Source organism: Sebastes umbrosus, chromosome 22 (genome assembly GCF_015220745.1).
Source record: "Sebastes umbrosus isolate fSebUmb1 chromosome 22, fSebUmb1.pri, whole genome shotgun sequence".
In the NCBI taxonomy this organism is placed as follows: Eukaryota; Metazoa; Chordata; class Actinopteri; order Perciformes; family Sebastidae; genus Sebastes; species Sebastes umbrosus.
This window is the reverse complement of record NC_051290.1, coordinates 14842750-14865626: the sequence shown is the minus strand read 5'-3', so window position 1 is coordinate 14865626 and position 22877 is coordinate 14842750. Positions and strand designations below refer to the sequence as shown.

The following is a 22877-nucleotide window of genomic DNA, read 5'->3' as shown; positions in this document are numbered from 1 at the left end:
AGGGCATATTGGAGAAAATCCATGTTTGTCTGGTTTGTTTTGTGTTTGTCTGGTGTGTATTGAAAACCGCGGACAGTTTCGCAATTATTTTTTTATTTTTAGACAGAAAATGTTTCCTTATGAAAACGCTCAGCACCTGGGCCTTTGGAGTGTGCGGGGCATTGTTTTTTTGAAGGACATGTTGCTGTTGAGTTTTTCAAATCAAATTTTCCGAAGCTTTGAGCAGCACAAACGCTGCTTTCCTTCAACTCTGTTGTATGAAGGCAACAGAAGAACACCCCCAAAGTCTACTGTATATCTGTACTGCATTGGTAGACATCACAAGGACAAGCGTTTGTTGTTCGGCCCTTTAAAGGATAGGTTTGTATTTTTCAAGTCCATCTTAAAACACCACTCATACGCCCATATAAACGCTGAAAGAATTACTAGTCGCTCCTGTTTGCTCAAGAGTCTTGAGTTATACAAATCAAGTGGTTATCGTCAATATTACAATGGTCTTTTTAGTACCAAATTCCATCTTGGACTCTGGCCGCTAATAAAGGCAACAACCACGTGTATATTCCCGTATCTTATGTTCCTCCAATCTCGGTGTGAAAGCCTTGGTTAACTCGCAGCTTTTCCCAATTCTCTCCATATGTGACAGCGTGTTTCTTTCCACCCAAAATTGGTCGCGGCCTTGGCGATGACTCGATGCCGGTCTGGTCTATGGGCCAATGTCCGACACCACTGGATCCTACGTAACCCATAATGTAACCAGTTTGTAATGCAGGTTGTTTGTTATAAACCGTTAGTCTCCAAGCCCAAGACAAGATACCCCCTGATGACAGCATCAGGGTAATTTCTCAGACTTTAGTTTCTTTCAGAGCCACAAAAGACATCATAGAACTGTTTTCATAGGCAAGTATGTGTTAAAATGGTGGAGCCATAGTCACTAAATGCACTTCTCTATTCTTTTTTTACCTCCTTACCTTCCTGAACATCGCTCTCGGTAGGTTGAATCTAACATTAAGTCCCATGTTTGATTGATTTCTCTTTTTTTGAGTATCTCCCATCAGTGTTTTCATCTGAATATCTTGTATATTTTTGGTCATAATGATTGATTTAACTTGTTTTTTAACATTTGAAAGGAGTCAAACTTAAGTAATATAAGTCAAACTTTATTTAGAGGTGTCAGTGACTGGCATAATTAACTGTATAGGATTCTTTTCTGTGATCTGTCTGTCATTATACAGGCTGTATTGACGATCCACATATCCAAGAACTTCCTTCTCTCAGTAGCAAATGCAATTGAGAATGACTAACTGTCGTGTCATCTGAATTTTGAAAGAAAAATCGATGCTCCTCAACTTGTACCGATTAACTGCTCTTAATATTTAAGTATTATTTTGAGCAAACACGTCTATTTAATAATACAAACCACTTTATATTTGACTCTCTTACCGTTATGTACATTATGCATGCAAAAAGGAGCCGTGTGCCCATTCATCATTCATGACGGAGAATTAGATTTCCTCACACCTACATGTAGTATGTAGAGTAGCAGAGCATAAATGCCTTAAACAGCAAAAAGGATAAAAGGGCCCCAGTGGAAGTCAACTTTGAAACTTAACATTTAATGCGCACTGTAACAGAGAATTATAAAAAGAATGTCAAGCTACCGCACACCAAAATTGGATTTCCAAATGTAATTGTCATTTTACATTTTATAAAAATATACATTTTTCATGAGTGGGGACTGATGCTCGGTCCTTGGGTGAATGGGGAACCCTGCAGCTCACTGTAAAGAGAAGTATTTCCAACTCCAGACCATGAAGGTCATTTTACTGTAGATATGCTTTTTGAACATTTTGGGAAATGGGTTTATTCGCTTTCTTGCCCAGAGTTAGACGAGAAGACCGATACCACTCTCATGTCTTTCGGTTAAATATGAAAAAGAGGGAAACAGCTAGCCTGGCTCTGTCCAAAAGTAAAGAAATCCACTTACTAACACATCTATATCTCACTAATTAACATGTTTGTTTGTTTATTCTATACAAAGCTACCAAGTGTAAAAACCCAAAGTTGTGATTTTACGGGAGGTTATGTGTCGGACTATTTTTTTGGCTGGAACCAGGAGTTTCTGCTGGTTGCCTGGCAACCTCACAACGACGACGACAAGGCTCCAGGAAGTCACTGCACCTTGCCAAGAAATGATTGGCATCTCCTGGCTTATATTTTACAGACAGACATGTGTGATATCGATTTTCTCATCTAACTCTCGGCAAGAAAGCGAATAAGCGTATTTCCCCAAAAAGTCAAACTCTTCCTTTAAACAATCAATAAATACAGACTTTGGCATTGCTCTTGGACTCGCTATATATTCTTCATATCTGGTGGAGCACTCTTGTTCATTGCACTCTTGGCTTACTTTCAGCTTTGATAACTTTCCAGACAATGACACGGGGAGCAGCGCGGAATAACACGAGAGCTCTGATTGTAGTGTGTGACGGGGGAAGGAGATGATGGATGCCTGAAGCCTGCGGTTTTGAGGATGATTGACATATTTCAACAATACACGAGATTGCTCGAAAGTTGTAATTTTAGGGGAAAAGGGAGTGCTTGCAAACAGCTTAGTTATAGCTGTAGTCTGAGAAAAAAAGGCACCAATTTCATTATTGTTGTACAACTGTAATTATACTTCTACTCCGCCTCTCAAATTTCCTTTCATAATTCTATATCTTCCTCTTCAACACCTGTTAGATATAAAGCTGTAGCTCATTTTGCGGCCTCATCTGAGACCAGCCTTCACTTCATATCTCACCCTCTGCGGCTTGGGAAACCTCCACATACTCTGGCGCTGCCTCCTGCCTCCTGCCTCCCTTTTGCTCCTTTGTGGATTTGGAGGCCGTGTTGTAGTTCAGCACAAGATGTGAGCAGTCATCTCTTTAGACGGGCCCTGGGCAGAGACCGGTGGGCACAGAATGGCTGAACCCAATCAACCTATCGATCTCTGCTGGGTTACTTGGGTGAGGTGGGACCCGGTGCACATCCTCTGCTTCGGGCAAAAGCTCACCCCCTCCTTCTTCCCCCCTCATCCTCTGTCTTACTTTACACCGGTCGCCAGGTTGCCATGGAGACCAGTGGTCCCATTTCTCCTTTCTAAGTGCTTCTTTCAGTCAAGCTAGGACTCTCTCTCTCTCTCTCTCTCTCTCTCTTTCCTCTCAATTTTATATCTCTGTCGATCTTAGCTGTATGTCTTCTTCTCTTTCCCTCGCCCTCGCTTAAGCTCACACATGCGCACAGATTGCTTGTTACATACACTTATCTAATTCTGAGTTGCTCTGTACATTCAGCAACTTCTTCAAAAACACGCACACCATCCTCTACCGTCGGAAACCCGTGCTTTCTGTCCATGCGAGGCATCTTAATAAGTGCTTGTTTGACAGTAATCATTCCTCCGTGTGTGTGGCTGTTGCATAGATGGATTGAGAGACAGGTGTCCTGAAATAATCCCAATTTAGGATGCTTTGACAGTTCAGGCAATTTACTGTGTTATGTGTGTGTGTGTGGTGTGCATATTTATTTCATATCAAATATAAAATATGGCTGGTTTGACCTGCCTGGTTGCATCAGTTTAATTAGTGGCTGAGATGTAGCCAATTTGACATGATTTAAACTTCCAAAACACACTATATGGCCAAAAAGTATGCGGAAACTGGACTGCCTCCACTCTTCTGGGAAGGGTTTTTTGAAAACTTGGCTGCGGGGATTTGCTTCATGAGCATCAGTGCTGTCCTGGGTTGGCCTGCAGTCGGCGTTCCAGTTCATCCCGAAGATGTTGGATGACGTTAAAGAGGACCAATTTCAGGTGCATACTTGTATTTTGGGTCTTCTACTAGATCATGTTTACAAGCTCTAATGTTCAAAAAACGTTTTATTTTCATATACCGGCTGCGCTGCTGCACCTTTTTTCAACCTCTGTCTGAAACACTCTGTTTGAGCATCTTCCCCCGCCCCTCCTGAAAAGCCCAGTCTGCTCTGATTGGTCACCTGGCCCACTCTGTTGTGATTGGCCAAACGAACCAAACACTTCAGACTCCGCTCCAGCTCCGCTCTAACTAGCTTTGTTTGAGGGCGTGCCAAACTAGCCACTAGACAGGTATTATGCAAATGTGTTACTTGGTGACATCACCACGTTACGGAAGAAAAGACAGGACTTCTAGCAAGGCGTTTCAGGTAGATCAGGAGCAGTGTTTCTGTGGCATGGACTTGGCCTTTTTAACTTTACAGACAGCACAAAAAACAATATAACACACTAAAGGAAAGGGAAAAACACAAGCATGATAAGTGTCTAAAATATCATTCAGTGCGTTTACATGTGCTTAATTAATTGAGTTACAGTCGAATTTCTGCAAAAACATCCGTAATCAGGGTAGGGGATTCGAGAAACCTTGTTTTTCCCCAGCTAGATTTCTCTTGGAGAAAGTGGGTTTCTCAGTTATGTACAGTATACGCGTCACTAGGTTTCTCATTGTTTTTTTACATGAACACAACAAGTGCATGACAAAGACTGAACACAGGGAAAGTATTGCTGTCACAGCAGAGCAGCTGGAAGAAAGAAAAGATAATTACGATGCATCCTCGTTTTTAAAATTATTCCATCCAATTTCGACTAAAACTAAACTCACACAAAGTAGCCTCTATAATTGTAGGGTTTCACCATTTCATGCCGTGAGAATCCAGACGGAGCTTTCCTCTCACTGCAAATAAAGTAACAGTGCAATGTTTTACCACTACAGTGAAAGAAAAACTCCCTTTTTCAGTGCTCGTTTACATACATTTGGGTGTCTGTAGTGCCTACCGACCCACAATCTGTGAAATAAGACGACCCAGTCAGTTTTTTGTGGACTGCCTAGATCAGAAAACATGTTAATTCAACAAGCCATTCAGATTTGGCTCCCCTTCCTATGTCACATGAAAGGATCATTAGAACATATTGCCCACAGCTTGAGAACTACCTTTGCAAAAGGTGCACCATATTTTTTTCGCGAGCCAATCAGAGCAGGCTGTTTTTTTTCGGGCGGAAGTCTTAAAGAGACAGGCGCTAAAACGGAGCGTTTCAGACGGAGGTTGAATACAGGTATATTCAGACAGACAGTATGAGAGAAATAATGTGTTTTTTGAACATTAAAGCATGTAAACATGTTCTAGTAGAAACCCAAAATACAAGTATGAACCCGAAACTGAGCATGATATGTCCCCTTTAAAATAAGTAATTCTTCCAAAGTAAGGTTAGAGTAGGAGGAGAAATCTGGTTCTTGACCCGCTGCAATTATATGTGGATCCACAGTAACCAGGTTACAACAGTGATGGTAAACGTGTTCTCTGATTTCCTGTGTAACCTTGTGTTCTGGCCATAAGATTTCTTTTAAAATGTTTTCCTTAATTGGACATAAAACACCCACATAGTTTTGGCCATATTGTGCAATTGCTGACATGAACGTGAAGTACAGAGTCAGTCTAAGTCTATCACTGCTCCCATGTCAACAGAAGAAGCAGCATCACCTAAATCACCAAGTGAATCTCTTAGTGATTTACTTTTTTTTTCAATTTTCTCACTTTCAAATTGGCTCTTGCTGCAAGTCCTGATGGAACAAGAGTGTTAAACATGATTTTTTAAATGCATATTGAAGCTGTAAATGTGTTTTTATAGTCTTTCCCCATCACCATTTCTCAACTTTCCTGAGTCTAATAGAGGAATAATATCCTGAAGAAATATCCCGCATTAGCACTTTCTATATTTTAGCGGCGCAAGGTGAGACAGATTGATTTACCTGCCCCGTCGCCCCCTTCTTCCTACTCCCCCTATCAATTTCACCAAATCTATTGCAATCACACATAGGCATACACACTCAGCAAGCCCCCAAAACTACTCCAAATACTGCACACCCCCGTAACCCTGCCAAGCGATACTATGCTGTTTAATTGCTCTCTCAAATCAAATCAATAACTGTGAGGCCTGTGTTGGGGTGGGGGGCAAAAAATCAATTGTTGCAGCTTCACGGCCGAGTCAGAACGGGAGAAGGAGGAGTGGATTGAAGCGGTCCAGGAATCGATCGCCGAGACACTCTCCGACTATGAAGTGGCAGAGAAGATCTGGTTCAACGAGGCCAACAGGAGCTGCGCCGACTGTCGCGCCCCGCAGCCGGAGTGGGCGTCGGTCAATCTGGGCGTGGTCGTCTGTAAGAAGTGCGCAGGTAAGGGGCACTGCTTTACTCTTGGCTTCCTTTTGCTCTCTGAAACAACATGTTGTATTTACAGTGTACCCACACGTAAACACCCGCCAACACACAGCAGTGTGGAAGCAAGCAGCATGTCAAAACATCTTTTATACGATAGTTCTTAAAGACTCCCAGAGTTGTCGCAAAACAAGTCTGAGAAAAAAGAAGAAAAACTTTTTTTTATTGGTCCATAATTTCCTAATAATTTCTTTTCTTTTGGTTTTCTGGAAATAGCCATGATTTGGTACTAATTATAGGAAAAATAGAGACAAAGACTGTTAATTGTCTTTATTGTTTTTTTTATTTTCCAAGGGAATTTAAAGTAAATATGAAGTAATTTTTTACTACTTGAACATTTTATACATGTAACTTTCTGAAATCCTTGTTATTAATGACACTGGTGGCCATTGAGTGAACTGCAGTCAGTATCCTGTTGCTCATGCACATGCTCACAGGCAACCAGTGCGAGCAATCATCCCTGGGCAACGGCCAAAACAGTGACGTGACATTACATTACAATCATTATATCATAGAATAACGTTACGATCTGTAATGTCCAATCTCCTTGATACTTACTAGCTTGCGATTTTGCAAATAACTTCATCAGCTGACGTCACAAAGCAAAACCGTCCCGGGTCCTTTACATAGAAATCAGTCCACATTTTTTTTTTCAACTTCTCTCAAATCTTTGCATCTTATTTGGAGTTCTTCCTCTTTTAAAATTAAATGACATGAACCTGTGACTAGAGATCACGAGTATAGGCACTGCCTGGCTATAAAGTGTCACAAGCCAAAATTAATATTATTTACTCTGTCTTTCTATTTCTGAAGTCAAAAAATGTATAGAGAGACACAAAAAGAGACAACATGCTGCATTTGAAAAGTAAAAAAAAGCCTATTTAGAAGTCAATTCTTAATTTGTTCGAGTGGTCTGGTGTTTGTTTGTGTCTGTGTGAGTGTGTGCTCCGATCCAGAGGCTCCTTTTTGGAATAAGTTCTCAGGTGGTAAGCCACTTATGGGAGTTGGCGTCTGGCCTCTGGACTCTCTAATCTATTTGGCAATGCTGGGTGGCTCAGATGAAATGACAACAAAGATTAAGCCATGGGCGAGAACTTGAGGGATCCCAAACTGCCTCTTGACCCGCTAAACATGATTAGAGAGAAGCAGCAGCCATGCCTGATGCAGAGGGATACCAGGCTGGTGTGTAGTATTTCCACGCTCCTATACACCCTCTAGATCTTCTCTAGGCCGGAGATTTCTCCCAGAGTCATAAGTTTTAATGCGATTCTCCACCTCACCTCTGCAAAGCCCGTGTAATTGGTACGCATCAGATATCCAACATCCCTTTTCAAACACCCTTAAATGATTTCATTTGCAGGGGTGTTTAATATTACATTTTGTCGACACGCTGGGCGATATCTGCAACGAGGAAGCTGTCCTCACACTGTGCTCTCCTTATATTAGGCGGTGGTCCATTTGGAATACCAATGACTGCTCATGCTTTTAATTAGCGCTCCCATGTCATGGACAATAAAGAGAAATGCTGAACAAGAGAAAGAGGGAAGAAGTAATGAGAAGGCTAATGGTGAAAATGATTCCAGATTGGCTTTACTCTTTTTATGCCAAGATGGAATGAATTTTAATAGTCTGCAGCTTCGCTCAATGATGTGGAGCGGCTTCATATACTGTAATATTTTTTTGTATAATGTTTTGTTTACTTAGACTTGAAGGACTGTCCATTGTTTTATAAAAAAAAATAATCGTGTTTAATTTGATTATAAAAAAAAAAAAAATAGGTGAATCTGATACAAAACACAATCATACAAAAACCTGGGTGACATTTAAAAAACAAAAAAAAAAACTATTTATAGCACAGGCAATCTTCAGTATAACAATGTGTGTTTTTCAAATTACTTCAAGAGGCAAACAAATTACTAATCGGCTGCTCATTTGCATTTTGTGCCATTTTCTATACCCTTTCTATTAGAAAGTAAGAACGCAAATAGAAAGTCTTCATTACCGGATGGATATTCTGAGTTGTCCTTGTCACAAGAGGACCTTGTTTTGCTGAAACTACAGTGTCTCCTTGCTAGTGTCACATAGCCAGACCTGTCTCCTCAGCCCTGTGTCAACTATAAAATTAATCGCTACTATTTTGATAATTGATTAATTGGTTTGAGTAATTTTTTAAGAAAAAAAAATTCAAAATTCTCCGATTCCAGCTTCTTAAATGTGAATATTTTCTGGTTTCTTTACTCCTCTATAACAGTAAACTGAATTTCGTTTTTGTTGTGGACAAAACAAGACATTTGAAGACGTCATCTTGGACTTTTGGAAACACTGATCATTTTTAACATTTTTCTGACATTTTATAGAGCACACAACTAATCAAGAAAATAATTGGCTTATTAATCGACAGTGAAAATAATTGTTAGTTGCAGCCTTAGGGCAGATAGCGAAAGGGGGAGATAATGACCGATAGCAGGCTTATTCCCACAGTCTACATCCGGTGAGTCAGACCTACCTTGCAGCAAGAACCAATACTGCGAATATTCAGTTAATTTAAAATAAATCTGAGTAAAATAGTCTCTGTTATTTGGTAAAAACTAAAATCTGATGAGCTTTAAACCTGCTTTAGTCGATTTTTTGGGCCACTTGGGCGCATCACATCTAGATTTAAACACAACATTGACATATTATCCCCTCATAAAGTTGATATGGGCAACGTGTTAACAAATAGTTGCCTAGTCACACATCCAGCAGACATATAACAATATTAGCATTACATTTTGAGTAGCGTTTCTGGCTACACAGTCAGTTTAAATCCAATACCCACTCTCCTTTTTGCTCTGTTTTTGGTCTCCACCTAAGGGAAATATCTGTTAAGCTGCTAAATGCTCCACAATTTTCCCCAGCTAGTTGCTAACTTGCCTGCTGTTTGGTGCTGGGCAGGTAGTAGGCCTATACAGTGGGTTCATTAGAGATTTTTTCACTGAAAACAACTGCCTGCTGAGGCTGATAAGAACTAAAACATTAAAGCTGCAGGACATAAAACCAAAACAATGAGCAGAAAAACGGTCTGCAGAGCGAAGGCGGCACTGCAGAGTCGGATGATGATTCTCTGTTGGTTTGTCACAGCAAGTGAGCCCTTTCACATTACACATTTGACCCATTGTTAATAAAAAAAATATTGAGTTGTGCAGCTTTAATGATTGTCTCATTCCCCCTCCTGTTTGTGTTGGTGATGTCCAAGACATAAGCCCTTGTCCCCGCCCATATCAAAGCCACATTCCTCCGTAACTTTACTACCCAATAACTGCAGCTTTGCCTCTTTCTACATTGTTCTTTTTGTTCCCTCTCTTTGCCTTTTCTCCCACAATGCAACCCGACCAAACCAGCGGAAATTACATCCTCCAAAGACTGGGAGGCCCCTCTCCACATATAATTGCAACAAACTCCTCTAAACTAGGATGCAACTGGTAGACTCGTCTGCTGGCAACAGTTGCCATAGTAACGCACAAATGCATTTCTCATTGATTTGCTTTGTTTCCCTCTGACTCGTCATTGAGTGAGGGGGAAAATGCCACACAAGTACAGGAGGTCGGAAAAGTGCTCCGTGAACTGTCGCTGGGAAAGTTTTTAATTGGGGGGTGAGTGTGTTGGGCAGTTTTTTTTTTATTTTTGTGAAAGCTGCTGTGATGGGATTGCCCTTTTTGCGTGTTGTTTAGGTTCCATCAGAAAAGATGAAGACATTTACAACAGGCTATTTATGTGTGAAGATCTCACCGTGTACCCGGTGGTGCATGCACACTTTTTTTCAGCTTCATTACCCTTACACAAGTGAAAATGGTCCTGTGGTGCTGTAAAGCTCAGCGGACGGAGTGCGGCTGTAGAAATGCAGCAGGCGTCCCAGAGTGAAATATTTTCCCTCCTTCACAGGCAAAAGTGACAGAATCTTGCTTATTTGTCAAGCTGGACCCATGTGGTCTCAAAGACAGTGATCATTCCTCTCTTTTCAATGCGACTTTTGAGATTGGACTGTGGACTAAATATGATAATACAAATAATTCAATGATTTCTGGCATCTGTGCTGTCTAGATCTGTGTCAAGACGGCCTTTTCACAGCTCACGGCCCCACATTTCCATTCACAGCTGCTCTACTTGAGCATAGAATAATGAGATCATGCCAAAATCTAAATCTAGAATTATCCGCCTTTACACACAGGACAATAATTCACATTCACACATACAGCGTGTTTTCTGCCTAATGTATTATGCATGTATGCGCTGTCTTTGGCCATAAGCAACCCTAGAAGCCTCTCGTTCACCCAAATAAACAGGCCGACCCACAAACACAATGAATTACTCATGATTCATTAGCAATTAATGGCCCTCGTTCTGTGCTTTCATTTCCAATTAGGAGAGCTGAGGGGACTAAATATGTCTGTTGTGAGTGAGAGAACGAGCTTCCAGTCATGCTCTGTTTCTCCGTCTTGTAGCTGCCTGTTTATTGTTTATTCCATCACCATCACCGGCATCGGCTTGTGTTTGTGCACCGTGGTGTTTTCTGTGCATATACAGACGTAGGCAAAGTTGTTGGTAACGTTCCGTTAAAGAGAGAAAAACCCACAATGGTCACTGAAATAACTTGAAACTGACAAAAGTAATAATAAATAAAAATTCACTGAAAATTAACTAATGAAAATCAGATATTGTTTTTGAATTATGGTTCAGCATAATCATTTAAAAAAACAAACTAATGAAACTGGCCTATACAAAAATGATGGTACTCTTAACTTAATATTTTGTTGCACAACCTTTTGAGGCAATCACTGCAATCAAGTGATTTCTGTAACTCTCAATGAGACTTCTGCACCTGTCGACAGGTATGTTGGCCCACTCCTCGTGAGCAAACTGCTCCAGCGGTCTTAGGTTTGAAGGGTGCGTTCTCCGAATGCATGTTTCAGCTCCTTCCACAGATGTTCAATAGGATTTAGATCAGGGCTCATAGAAGGCCACTTCAGAATAGTCCAATGTTTTGTTCTTAGCCATTCTTGGGTGTTTTTAGCTGTGTTTTGGGTCATTATCCTGTTTGAGGACCCATGACCTGCAACTGAGACCAAGCTTTCTGACACTGGGCAGCACATTTCGCTCCAGAATGCCTTGATAGTCTTGAGATTTCATTGCACCCTGCACAGATTCAAGACACCCTGTGCCAGATGCAACAAAGCAGCCCCATAACATAACCGAGCCTCCTCCATGTTTCACATTAGGTACAGTGTTCTTTTCTTTGGATGCTTCATTTTTACGTCTGTGAACATAGAGCTGATGTGACTTGCCAAAAAGCTCCAGTTTTGTCTCATCTGTCCAAAGGACATTCTCCCAGAAGCTTTGTGGCTTGTCAATATGCATTTTGGCAAATTCCAGTCTCGCTTTTTTATGATTTGGTGTCCTCCTGGGTCGTCTTCCATTAAGTCCACTTTGGCTCAAACAGTGACGGATGGTGCGATCTGACACTGATGTACCTTGACCTTGGAGTTCACCTCTAATCTCTTTGGAAGTTGTTCTGGGCTCTTTGGTTACCATTCGTATTATCCGTCTCTTCAATATGTCATCAATTTTCCTCTTGCGGCCACGTCCAGGGAGGTTGGCTACAGTCCTGTGGACCTTAAACTTCTGAATAATATGTGCAGCTGTAGTCACAGGAACATCAAGCTGCTTGGAGATGGTCTTATAGCCTTTACCTTTAACATGAAGGTCTATAATGTTCTTTCTGATCTCCTGAGACAACTCTCTCCTTAGCTTTCTGTGGTCCATGTTCAGTGTGGTACACACCATGATGCCAAACAGCACAGTGACTACTTTTCACCCTTTAAATAGGCAGACTGACTGATTACAAGTTTGAAGATACCTGTGATGCTAATTACAGGACACACCTTAGTTTAACATGTCCCTATGGTCAAACTATTTTACATCTTTTCTAGGGGTACCATCATTTTTGTATAGGCCAGTTTCATTAGTTTGTTTTTTTAAATGATTCTGCTGAACCATAATTCAAAAACAATATCTGATTTTCATTAGTTAATTTTCAGTGAATTTTTATTTATTATTACTTTTGTCAGTTTCAAGTTATTTCAGTGACCATTGTGGGTTTTTCTCTCTTTAACGGAACGTTACCAACAACTTTGCCTACGTCTGTATGTACATGTTAATTTTTGTTTTTTTGATGAGAACTTTTCAGGAATTAAAAGTGTTGCCTGACAGCCATGCATTTTTGAATATATCTAATTGAGAAAAGGATTCATACACCCAAGGGCTGTATGAATTTCTGAGCGTATGTGTTCTTGTGCATCTGTGAACTCGTGCTGATGACTGCGTCTTCCTGTGTTACCAGGGCAGCACCGCTCCCTCGGCCCGAGTATTTCCAAAGTGCGGAGCTTGAAGTTGGACAGCAGCATCTGGAGCAATGAGCTAGTGGAGGTACTTTACTGTTTTCCTTATGAGTGAGAAGAAAATAAGTTATCCCTTGATATGAAAGTTTTTGCACAATGTAATCGTAGATTGTATAAGAAGTGGACGTAGTCACCGTGACGTCATCCATTGGTTTGTAGACTGCAGTTTTGAAGCTTCGATTTCGGCACCTTGGCCGTCGGCCATCTTGGTTTCTCGCAACCAGAGGTGGCATGGAAGGGTGGAGCTAGGCACAACCGAACACTGAATGAGACATTTTTAGGCGCCCAAAATGTTACAATTAACTTTCATGAACTGAAAACACACTGTGAAAGGGTTAAAGTTGTAAAACAAGAACACAGACAACTCCCAGCCCTCATTGGTAGTGACCTGTCAATCACAAGGTAGTCACACACCTAAAGCATACTTTGCTTTATGGTCTATTTGACTCTAAATAATACCATAATTACTAAATAAACATCATGCTGTATTGAAGAAGACTTGAAACTAGCAATTAAGACCATAAACTCATGTTTACAATGTTTACTGAGGTATTAAATCAAGTGAGAAGTAGGGTCATTTTCTCATAGACTCATAGAATTCTTTGCTTAGCTTTAAGGGCTTATAAAGTAAAATACCAGTGAAGACCTTAAAAACAAATCAACAAGTGTTGTTGCCAAGACAAACTTTACGCTGATTTAGGGCTTGGCAGATGTTTTACTTCAATCCACTAACATGATTCTCGCCCGTATTTGTCCTCTCTCCATGTTCCTTAACCCCTCAGCTCTTCCTGGAGGTGGGGAACCAGAATGCCAACAGTTTCTGGGCCGCTAATCTTCCCTTGGAGGAAGAACTCTACAGCGGGTCTTCGGCGGAGCAGCGCGCCACATTCATCCGCAGGAAGTACAGGGAGAGGAAGTACCGGAGGGTCCTGGAGGGCTTTCAGGACCTGGAGCAGCTCAACCAGGTACAACATTTCATAAAGACACTCAAAATGGATGTTATAGGACCTAGTATTCTGCTAGGAAAAACTTTGCCTTTTGATTTTACTCCCACTTTAAGCACGTTTCCAGCCATATGCCAAACTTGTTTGCTTCTTACCTACAACAGTACAATGTATGCGCCTGTGCATGTCTTATCTGCTTTTCTCTGTAAACAAGTAGAGCAGATGTGGTGCGAGTACAGTAAATTTTCTACAACTTCCCGACTCCCTCACTGCCTCGACAAGTTATCCTCAACATTAAAGCCGGGGTTAAAGTTTCATTGACTGTGTCTTTAAGTGTCGCCTCGTACACACGGAGAAGTTCTTTTTCTTTTCGAGCGCTGCAGTCTCTACCTGGAAGTTGTACTGCATTTCATAACAAGAATACATTGGATCCATCCGATGCACGAATACAATTCAATGTGTATGCCTGACTGGAAATGTCAGAATATCTGCAGTTATAGCAGTTTTTGGAAAAGTAGATTAGATTGTGTTTTGTAGGTTTATATCCAATATATTCATTGTTCTTAGCTGTGTTAGCTTGCATAAAATTGGCTAATATGCACATGCATGTTTGCCCCAGCTATTCAGATGAGTTTGCAAGCTTTAAACATTGCATTAAACTGTTGCCAGCATCAAAATGTCATTGTTGCGGACTCAAGTTTTACAAAATTCCAACAGGATTGCGACCGTTTAAGAGCAGAAGGTGTTTCGGTTTAACGAGTGACCACGTTAACTGGTGACTTTCAGCCGATTGCGTCCGTGGTTGCTCATAGTAACTTACGTAAATGGTCGGCGTAGACAATAAACACAGATGAGAACGTATCTAAAATTGATTGAAGGCTTTTACGAGGACACCTTACATGATTTTGTTTGTGTTTTCAACAGCTGCCGTCACTACGAGCAACTGCGATGCATTCGGCTGCGAGTCACCAGTTAGCGAATTGTCACTTGCTAAACCAAAACATTGCCGGCGTCCATGTCTGCAAGGTGTTGTTGTTCATGGTATTTGGCGTTCTGTACGCCACAACAGATAACGTAGTTGTAAGCATCTGGTGTAACGTTATGCTCGTAATTTCTCGCTGGTGCAACGTCACACGCTAGGTTTCTCCACCGAATACGTGTATATATCTGGCCACTGAATATCGGGCCACTTGCTAATGTCTTCTACCCACTCACTGATGGCACACGGATCTGGAAAGTAAATTTGTTTTAGGTTGCATTTGCGATCTTTGATGGTTAATGCCCTTGCATAGCTTGACAAGCCATTGCATTCCGCTGTACTTCCGTTAGCAAAATGCGTGTGCACACTTACGTCATCATTTGTTTGCAAATTCTAAAAGGGTCGATAGTGTGAACAAGTAAAACATCAAGAAATATCTCCATTATGAGACCTTGGATGTTCTTTTCTATCTCTAGTTACCTAAGTATTTTTCTGTTTGAGTTGGAGCAAAGGGCAGCAGAAGTTCACCAACCTACAATACCTCCATCTGTACTTGTAAGAAACATGGTATATGGCATACTCCATTAGCTAAATCCACCGGACCTGAAAAAGTCCATATTGTCCTGACCTTTTGACCATCAGTAAAACAGCACTAGAAGATTCAGAATGCCAAAGGGGAAGTCTGATCGATCTCAAGTGAATGCAGGTTGACGCTAAGGCATTCTCTTCCAGTTTGCGGTTTGGGGGTTTATTGCGTCTGTTTTCTGGCTTCACCTAAAAGAAAAAGGCCTTAAAAGCACAAAACAGCTTCCAAAACAGCCAAGTTTCCACCTGCGTCAGCATTTACGCAGATCAGCCCCCTCGTATTGTTTTCTCGAGTAGAACGAGAGGGATGGAGATGTAGAGAGAAAAGGAGGGAATGTATGAAGCGGAGGGGGGGGGAAGTAAGGAAGAGCTATACTAGCTAGCTAAGTGGAAAAGTGGATTAGGATCCACAACAGAAACGCTTGGGTTGGTTTTATTGCGGCTTTGCTGGCCTTTGTGTGTGTGTATGTGGGAGTGTGTGGCGTGTACACGCGTGTGAACATGTGTGCTGCACCACTAAGGATGTGTGAATTTGCTGTTATAGTGGGAGTTTTTTTTTTTACAGGAGATGAAGTGTGACAGACACAGAGAGTGTGGCTGCTTAAAAGGGTTTGGCTAGTGGAGACGTGAGTGTGTGTGCATGAGAGTGAGAAAGAAAGAGAGAGGAAAAAGGTGCAAGTGGGTGGTTGTGTTTGCTTTTCCTCTGTCTAGTCTGCCTTTTATAAATGGGCTCAACAGATTTGATAGGGATCAATGTGTCATAGAGCCATTACACACACCATGACTCATGCCAAAATAATAAACCCTCTTGGATGCCTTGTTTCCGCACAGTTTTGTTTTATGTCCGGACATTGGTTGCATGCTAGCTTTGTATCATATAAAGCACATACATAGTGGTTCATAGGCTATGTCTTTTAACAAAAAATTTCACAAAACCACTTAATATACCGTCAAACTTTTCACTTGGAAAAGAATGTATAAATAGAGCTGTATTACATTCATCAATCTGTGATTATTTAGCTAATTCCACAGGGATTTAGCATACATTGCTATAGTGTATATGTATAATAAATGTATGAATAGTGCTGGGAAGGAGGATATTCACAGACACATCGGAGATCACGGAGGTTTCCATAGGAATGAACGAAATTCCGGTTGACTCGCATATGTACACAGAGCAACAACCTATGGAAAAATACAAAAAAAATATTTTTAACATGGAAAAAAATTGATAAATAGTGTACATGTAGCCTATATAAATGTATAAATAGAGCTGTATTACATTCATCAGTTATTAACTCGCAACTTCCACGGGGAGCTAACTGACTAACTAAAATATCTAACTAAAATGCTAACTTCCTGTAGCATAAGATGTTTAACTTCCTGTGGCACATAATCTGCCGCAAAAATTCAAATTTGTCCACATACTCGAGGCAAAAATAAACACAAAAAAACCCCCGGAAGTAGTAGTTTCGCAAACGCATCGTAGATCACGGAGGTTCCCATAGGAATGAATGAACTTTCGGTTCACTCTCATACGTACACAGAGCCATGTGGAAACGAGGCGTAAAAACTGTCCCCTTTATATTAACAAAAAGTAATAAATTACAAGCAACCCATAAAAAAAAAAAAATACAAACAACAAAAAGTATTTTTAACATAAACAAGGACACTGAGTCTAATCTCATCGGACACGTTGTTCCAGTTCTGTGTCACACTTACTTACCATTACACAAGTATGAATTTGAAAAAAATAAAAAGCTATATAAAACCTATTCCTTTGGGAGTCGTCTCTGGAACAAAGACAATAACACTAGCAATTTCCTCACTGACATTCATGCAATTTTGAAATCATGCGATGGCATTTTAACAAGTTTTATGGGCCCAGGGGTCATGAAACTCACTCGACACATACAGTAAATTACCGTTTAAAGTGTCGATTCAAGTAATGAAATGAAAATAAAAAAAGGGAGTGAAGTGATTTATACCTGACTGCGTGAATATGTCTCTTACATAATCTCAGCTGTTGAGATGTTTTCCGCTCTTTATCCGGTTTCTTCATTTCGTGCCCTCTCTTTATCCCACTCTCTCTGTTTTCTTAGTCCCATGTTCCCCATTAGAAGCTCATATCCCAGTGACCTCCACGGAGTCTCCGCAGGCCACATGACCTAGAGAGGGGGGTGTCAAAGGACCTCCTTATATCATTACACACACACACACGCAGACACACATAAACCCTCTAGTGGCTGCAGTAATTGCTATGACACGGAAGGTCATTTCCAGAGATGAAACAGAATAAGGCCAGGTTGCATGGGACTATTTTGCCATAATCTGACCCCGTCTTGTGTGTGAGCGTGTGCGTTAAGTGTGGAGACAAAGGCAAAGACAGTGAGTGAATAATCATATCTTTATATTCTTTTTTTTATGTTGACATTTTTTTGCAGAAAACTGTGCACATAGAAATAAAAGTGAGTGGAACACACAAATCTTTGTCTCAGCGCAGGTCCTTTGTGTGGGTGGGCAGGTTATATTGACGGGTGCTTTGTTTGTGTGTGTGCTCTGCCTGTGTGTGTATGTATGCGCAGCCTCACTTTCAGACGGATCTCGCTTGTTTGTGTGCAGATCGATGCGGCTTACCGACTCGCTCCCGAGTCCCGATGAAAGGAGAGGTTGCTCGTTGAAATCCCACCATTTGCCACTCGACTCCTCCGTTGATCCACTTTGTCGCGGGTCACCGTGCACAATGTCGCGTCAATTGAGTGGACTGATAGGAAGAGACAGACAGGCAGAGAGAGAAAGTACTTTCCTTTTCAAGACAGTATTCTTCTGACTCTTTAATCTTGCTTCTCTTAGCTGGCTCACAGGTGAATAGTTTTAACAAAAGCATGTCTGCATGGCTAGACGCTACGAATATAAATATGATCATCTGCTCCTCTTAAAGTGAGGAATTCAACATCATGTATTTATAGAAGCAAAAGTTTGTTTAACAGGCACCGTCAATGGGTGAACGTTGAAGCCGGTGCAGAGGTGCCTTAAGCAGCATTTCGTCTTAACTACCTTTTTCCTTGACCTTCCCGTGAGCCTTAAGACATATCCCCTGTACCCCCCCCTCCCCTCCTTTCACACTCAGCCTCCCCTGATCCTTCTTGACCCTCTGGCCCGACCCCTTAAAAATATATCCCGTGCAAAGGGCAGCCCTCCACAGAGTATTAATGGTGAATTTGGAAGCGATGTGACGGAAAGTGCATGGCACATATCCAAAAAAAACACACACATACATACATAGAAAACTCCCATATTATAATGCAGTAATAATTTGTACCTGACTTCTCTAGAGAGTCGCTACCACACGCCGATCTCTTGCATTCGGCATCACGATTTGCTGACGATGCGCTTCTTTTTAGGCATGATGATATGATCGTAACTAGGGATGCTAATTTTGAATTTTTTTTTTAAACCGATAACTAACCCTCTTTAACCTATTATTAATTGTTAACCGACAAGATTGATATGAGCACAACGGACAACTGAGTCCCCCAGTTCACTCGAGAGTAAGCAGCCACGGTGCTTGCAAGTGTATTGTCCGAGGACACATGCGGCCACTTTCCCAGTAACTCTCCACCGCATCATTTAGTTTAGCTGCGAGGCGGTCAGCTGTGTATCTGCCTGGCGTAACGTTACTCTGTCTACTCGGCGTGAAGATCGCGAGTGTCCGACAGACCATATGTGTGTTTGCGCTACATTAGCAGCTGTTGTGTTGCTGGTGGCTTCGTGCCCGCCGATGTCACACACACACACACGGTCTGTCAGCGCGACGTAACATTAGCGAGTGTCCGACACACCGTGTTTGTGTGTGTGGCGGCGGTGAGTGTGGGGTTGTCTGTGGCGTTATAGCTGTGAACGTAGGTGTAGCAGTGTGTGAACAGTATATTTGTCACAATCAGTGTGCTCCTATGCATAGTATATAATTGTGTATTTCACAATACATGCCATTCTTATCACATTTCTTTTGAATCTCAAGTGTTTTCTCAACTATCAAATGAGAAACTGATCATTCATTGTTAAAGTGTGTGCAGTACAGGCCTATTCATACCCCTCATTGCTTTAAATTGTTATACGGGTTATATCCGATAATATGTTTTCTATTGCATTGTCTTGTTTCGTATTGTCCATATCTTGGATATTTGATGTTTTCAAACAGAGTGTTCGCTCCATGCACTTCCCTTTGCCTCAGTATGCGCTGCTATTATTATTTGCTCAGTTCATTGTGTTTCATGCCTTTATTCCCACATTTCTTTGAATTTGAAAACTGTTAGTTTCATTATATTTAATATGGCCCATTTGTCCTGTTCTTATTTGCTATATTCTTTTTTTCTTTTTTTCAAAGAGATTAGAGATTTAATGATTCCCACAGGGAGTATTAAAGTTTGATCTTATTTTAACTTCTCTTTTGAGATCAGCGGGCGGAACTCAATTCTAAACTTTATATGGTTTTGTGACGCCACTTTATAGACTCTTTGTCCTCTATCAACCTGGCATGCACACACAGACACGCAGGGCGACAGCAAGCTGCTCCTCCCACACAAGGAAGTGAGACCATGCTCACATTTCCAGGGATTTTTTTACTGGTTCATTGTCCGGGATGTGAAATGTTTAAAGGTATTAATCCAGCTATAGAAAGCTACTTAGAAATGCAATGAGCCGCGACTGCACTTATTCAGTCTTATCGCACTAATAAACGTTAAGTGACGGGTGGACTTGCATGGATGAGATTTGTGACCACTAAAAACAAGCCTTAGGGATCTGAGTTACAAATATGTCGAAATTAAAAATACAGTATTATCCTACACATGTATTATTGAAGAATTGTATAAATGGCGGTGACCTCATGGGACCCATAGACAGAGAGAAAGGCACAGTACAGAGGAAGTGTTTGTGTGCTTCTTTCATCCTGTTTTTATGTGTGTACAGGCGCTGTGTGCAGCTGTGGTGTTGCCTGATGTGCTGCAGACCATGGAGCTAGTGTTCAGTGGGGCAGATGTTATGTGCGCCACCGGGGATACAACCTCCTCCACCCCGTATCTATTGGCCCAACGTGCTGGACAGAAGCTACAGATGGAGTTCCTGCACCAGAACAAACTCTCTGGTAAGCAACTATAGGTGTCCCCGTACACCTCAGCACCCCCTCTGGGAATCACCAGAGGCCCCAATGATACAATATTATTATCCCGATACTCGAGTCACCATACGATCTTATTGCGATTTTAAACATTTTACAATATGCTGAGTATTGCGATAAGATATATTGCGATATATTGCGATTTATTACCTTTATTTAACTGCAAATTATACAGTTTGTCAACATCATTTTATCTAATATGATACAGTTTTCACTCTCAGAGTTTTTTTCGTTCACATATCTTGAGGTCAGAGGTCAAATGAAAATGGCCATGCCAGTTTTTCCCCGCCAGAATTTTGCGTAACTTTGGAGCGTTATTTAGCGTTCTTCCCAACAAGCTGACATAGTTGGTATCAAGCAATTCTTTAGGTTTTCTAGTTTCATATGATACCAGTGTTGATTTTTTTCACCCTTAAAATTGTGGCAGATTTACCACTTGAAATTTAATAGACAGTGCGTCTCTGATTTCTTTTCATTTCTAGCTGATAACCGCCAGTTTTGTTGGTTAAAATGACAACTGTTGCTATCAGATTTAATCAACTGTAGTTAGCTATATATCTAATGTATGATAACTCTGTGCATTGGTTTAAAACTCTCTCCTCTGACTTTTTCACGTTTCCAGCTGACTCATATCAACATAAGAATTCTGCAGAACGATCTTAAATATGCACTTGATGGCTACATAAATGATATAAAACACTGGTTCCCCACCGTGAGGCCTTCTTGATACAGTTGGCCTATACAGTATCTCAGCATTTCATTTATTTCTGTCAAGACAACTAAATTAAATCGTTATTTTTAAAATTTGGATTATTATTTGAGATATAAACAGAAAAAGGGTGGTGAAGAACACAAGCTATATTCACAGAGCCTTCCCTCTCTGCTAAACAGCCTCGTCCTGCATTAGAAAAGTACGCAGTTAAAACAACCAAAGAGCTAATTGTCAGTGTCCAAATGTCAGGGAGAAGTAAACACTGAATTTGTCAAAAGAGAAGCCTATTAAGTATGTATGATTATTATAAATTCTAAAAATACATAATATAGATAGAGAATTGTATTTAAAGTTCTCATCTCTGATGCAATATTTAAATAACCTGCTTAAAATTCCCCCAATTTGCTGCAGTTATAGTATTCACGGTTGGGTTAATTGTACAGTTTGTTCTGGAAAAACTTTGGGAACCACTGATATAAAAGACTGAGGCTAAAGCTGCATGTCCCAGGCTAAAAGTAAGCATCCTCACCTATCTCAGTTAATGACTTTGGCCTAGTTTATCCTTTAACATTTAGTGTAAATCTCCTCAAACCAAATAAAGAGTTCCAGCTAGAGTACAGGAAACTTTTCCCAGGCCAGTGTTCAACCCAGGTGAGATGCTCGACCACACAAAGTAGCTATGAAGCAGAATAACTCATACATTCTCCTGGACAGACCTGAAAAAGGAGCTGACGCACTCACATAAATCAGCGAAAGGCCCTTTAAACTAGGTGTGCGAAATGGACTTTTACAACCGTCGGCGCCACATATATTCAGCCCATTGTCTTTATACTTTAACAAGCCAATCATGTTTAGAACTCATACTCACCGCCGTGCCGCCACATTTATAAAAGCACAGTGGGAGGTTGTTTTTTTCTCTCCGCTGCCATGAATAGGAAATGAAGGCAGAAAAACCCACAAATTTGAAGCCAGTGAGTTTTAAGTAAAAAAAAAAAAAACTCTGTCTCTCTCTCCCTCTGTTTCTTTTGTGTCTCTCTATGCTACTTTCCCCCAACTCTCCTTTGTATTACCCACCTCATGTTCCCGCCATCGGAGGCACGGCACAGATGTGCTGTGTCGTGCGGCTTCCTGATGACGGGTGTGTTTTGTTTGTGCGGTTGCACACCGGGCTGATGATGAGAATGTATTAGATTAAAGGAGTGCGGGAGGCCGTTAGCTGTGGTCAGGGGTGGGAGGGGGAGACTTTCTCAGGGACTGTATTTTACATAATGTATGCGCTGCATCTGTGCACAATCGCCGCCACAGAGCCTGTTAGGGACTCCTAATTGCTAGCATGGGTCACCTGGTCGCCTTGGTGATGGCCATTACTTGGAGGTGTGCTAGGAGACGCACATCCAGAGAGACGGATGGACAAACACACACACATTCAAGCCTGTAGTATTGTCCATCTTAAATGTGTAGCATACAGGCAGTCTCTCATTATGTGTCCGGAAGTTGTAGGGCTTCATCATTAACAAACAGACAACACATATGGAGCTAACAGGCTCTTCCTATAGAGGTGGATGTCCAACTAAACAAACTAACTACTGCAAGCGAGGAGGACCTAGGTCAGCGAGGTTACCAAGAGCCCAAATGCCACTGACAGATTTACAATGTTCTTTGGCTGCCATGGAGATCTTGCCTCAGGGTCAACAGTCAGTGCAGCTGTTTGCAAGTCGGGTCTATATGGCAGAGTGACCACAAGAAAGCTATACTCATAAAAGTGA

General features: G+C 41.2%; 1 protein-coding gene across 2 annotated transcripts in view; it reads left to right on the top strand.

The window, feature by feature from the left end:
- zmp:0000000660 (arf-GAP with Rho-GAP domain, ANK repeat and PH domain-containing protein 2) overlaps positions 1–22877 on the top strand; it is a 140685-nt gene that overhangs the window by 52831 nt on the left and 64977 nt on the right. For both annotated transcript variants that reach the window (XM_037758753.1, XM_037758752.1), the window contains exons 11-14: positions 6037–6236; positions 12655–12740; positions 13495–13677; positions 20192–20366. In XM_037758753.1, the coding sequence (XP_037614681.1) occupies positions 6037–6236; positions 12655–12740; positions 13495–13677; positions 20192–20366 (644 nt within the window). The remainder of the gene's footprint in view (positions 1–6036; positions 6237–12654; positions 12741–13494; positions 13678–20191; positions 20367–22877) is intronic.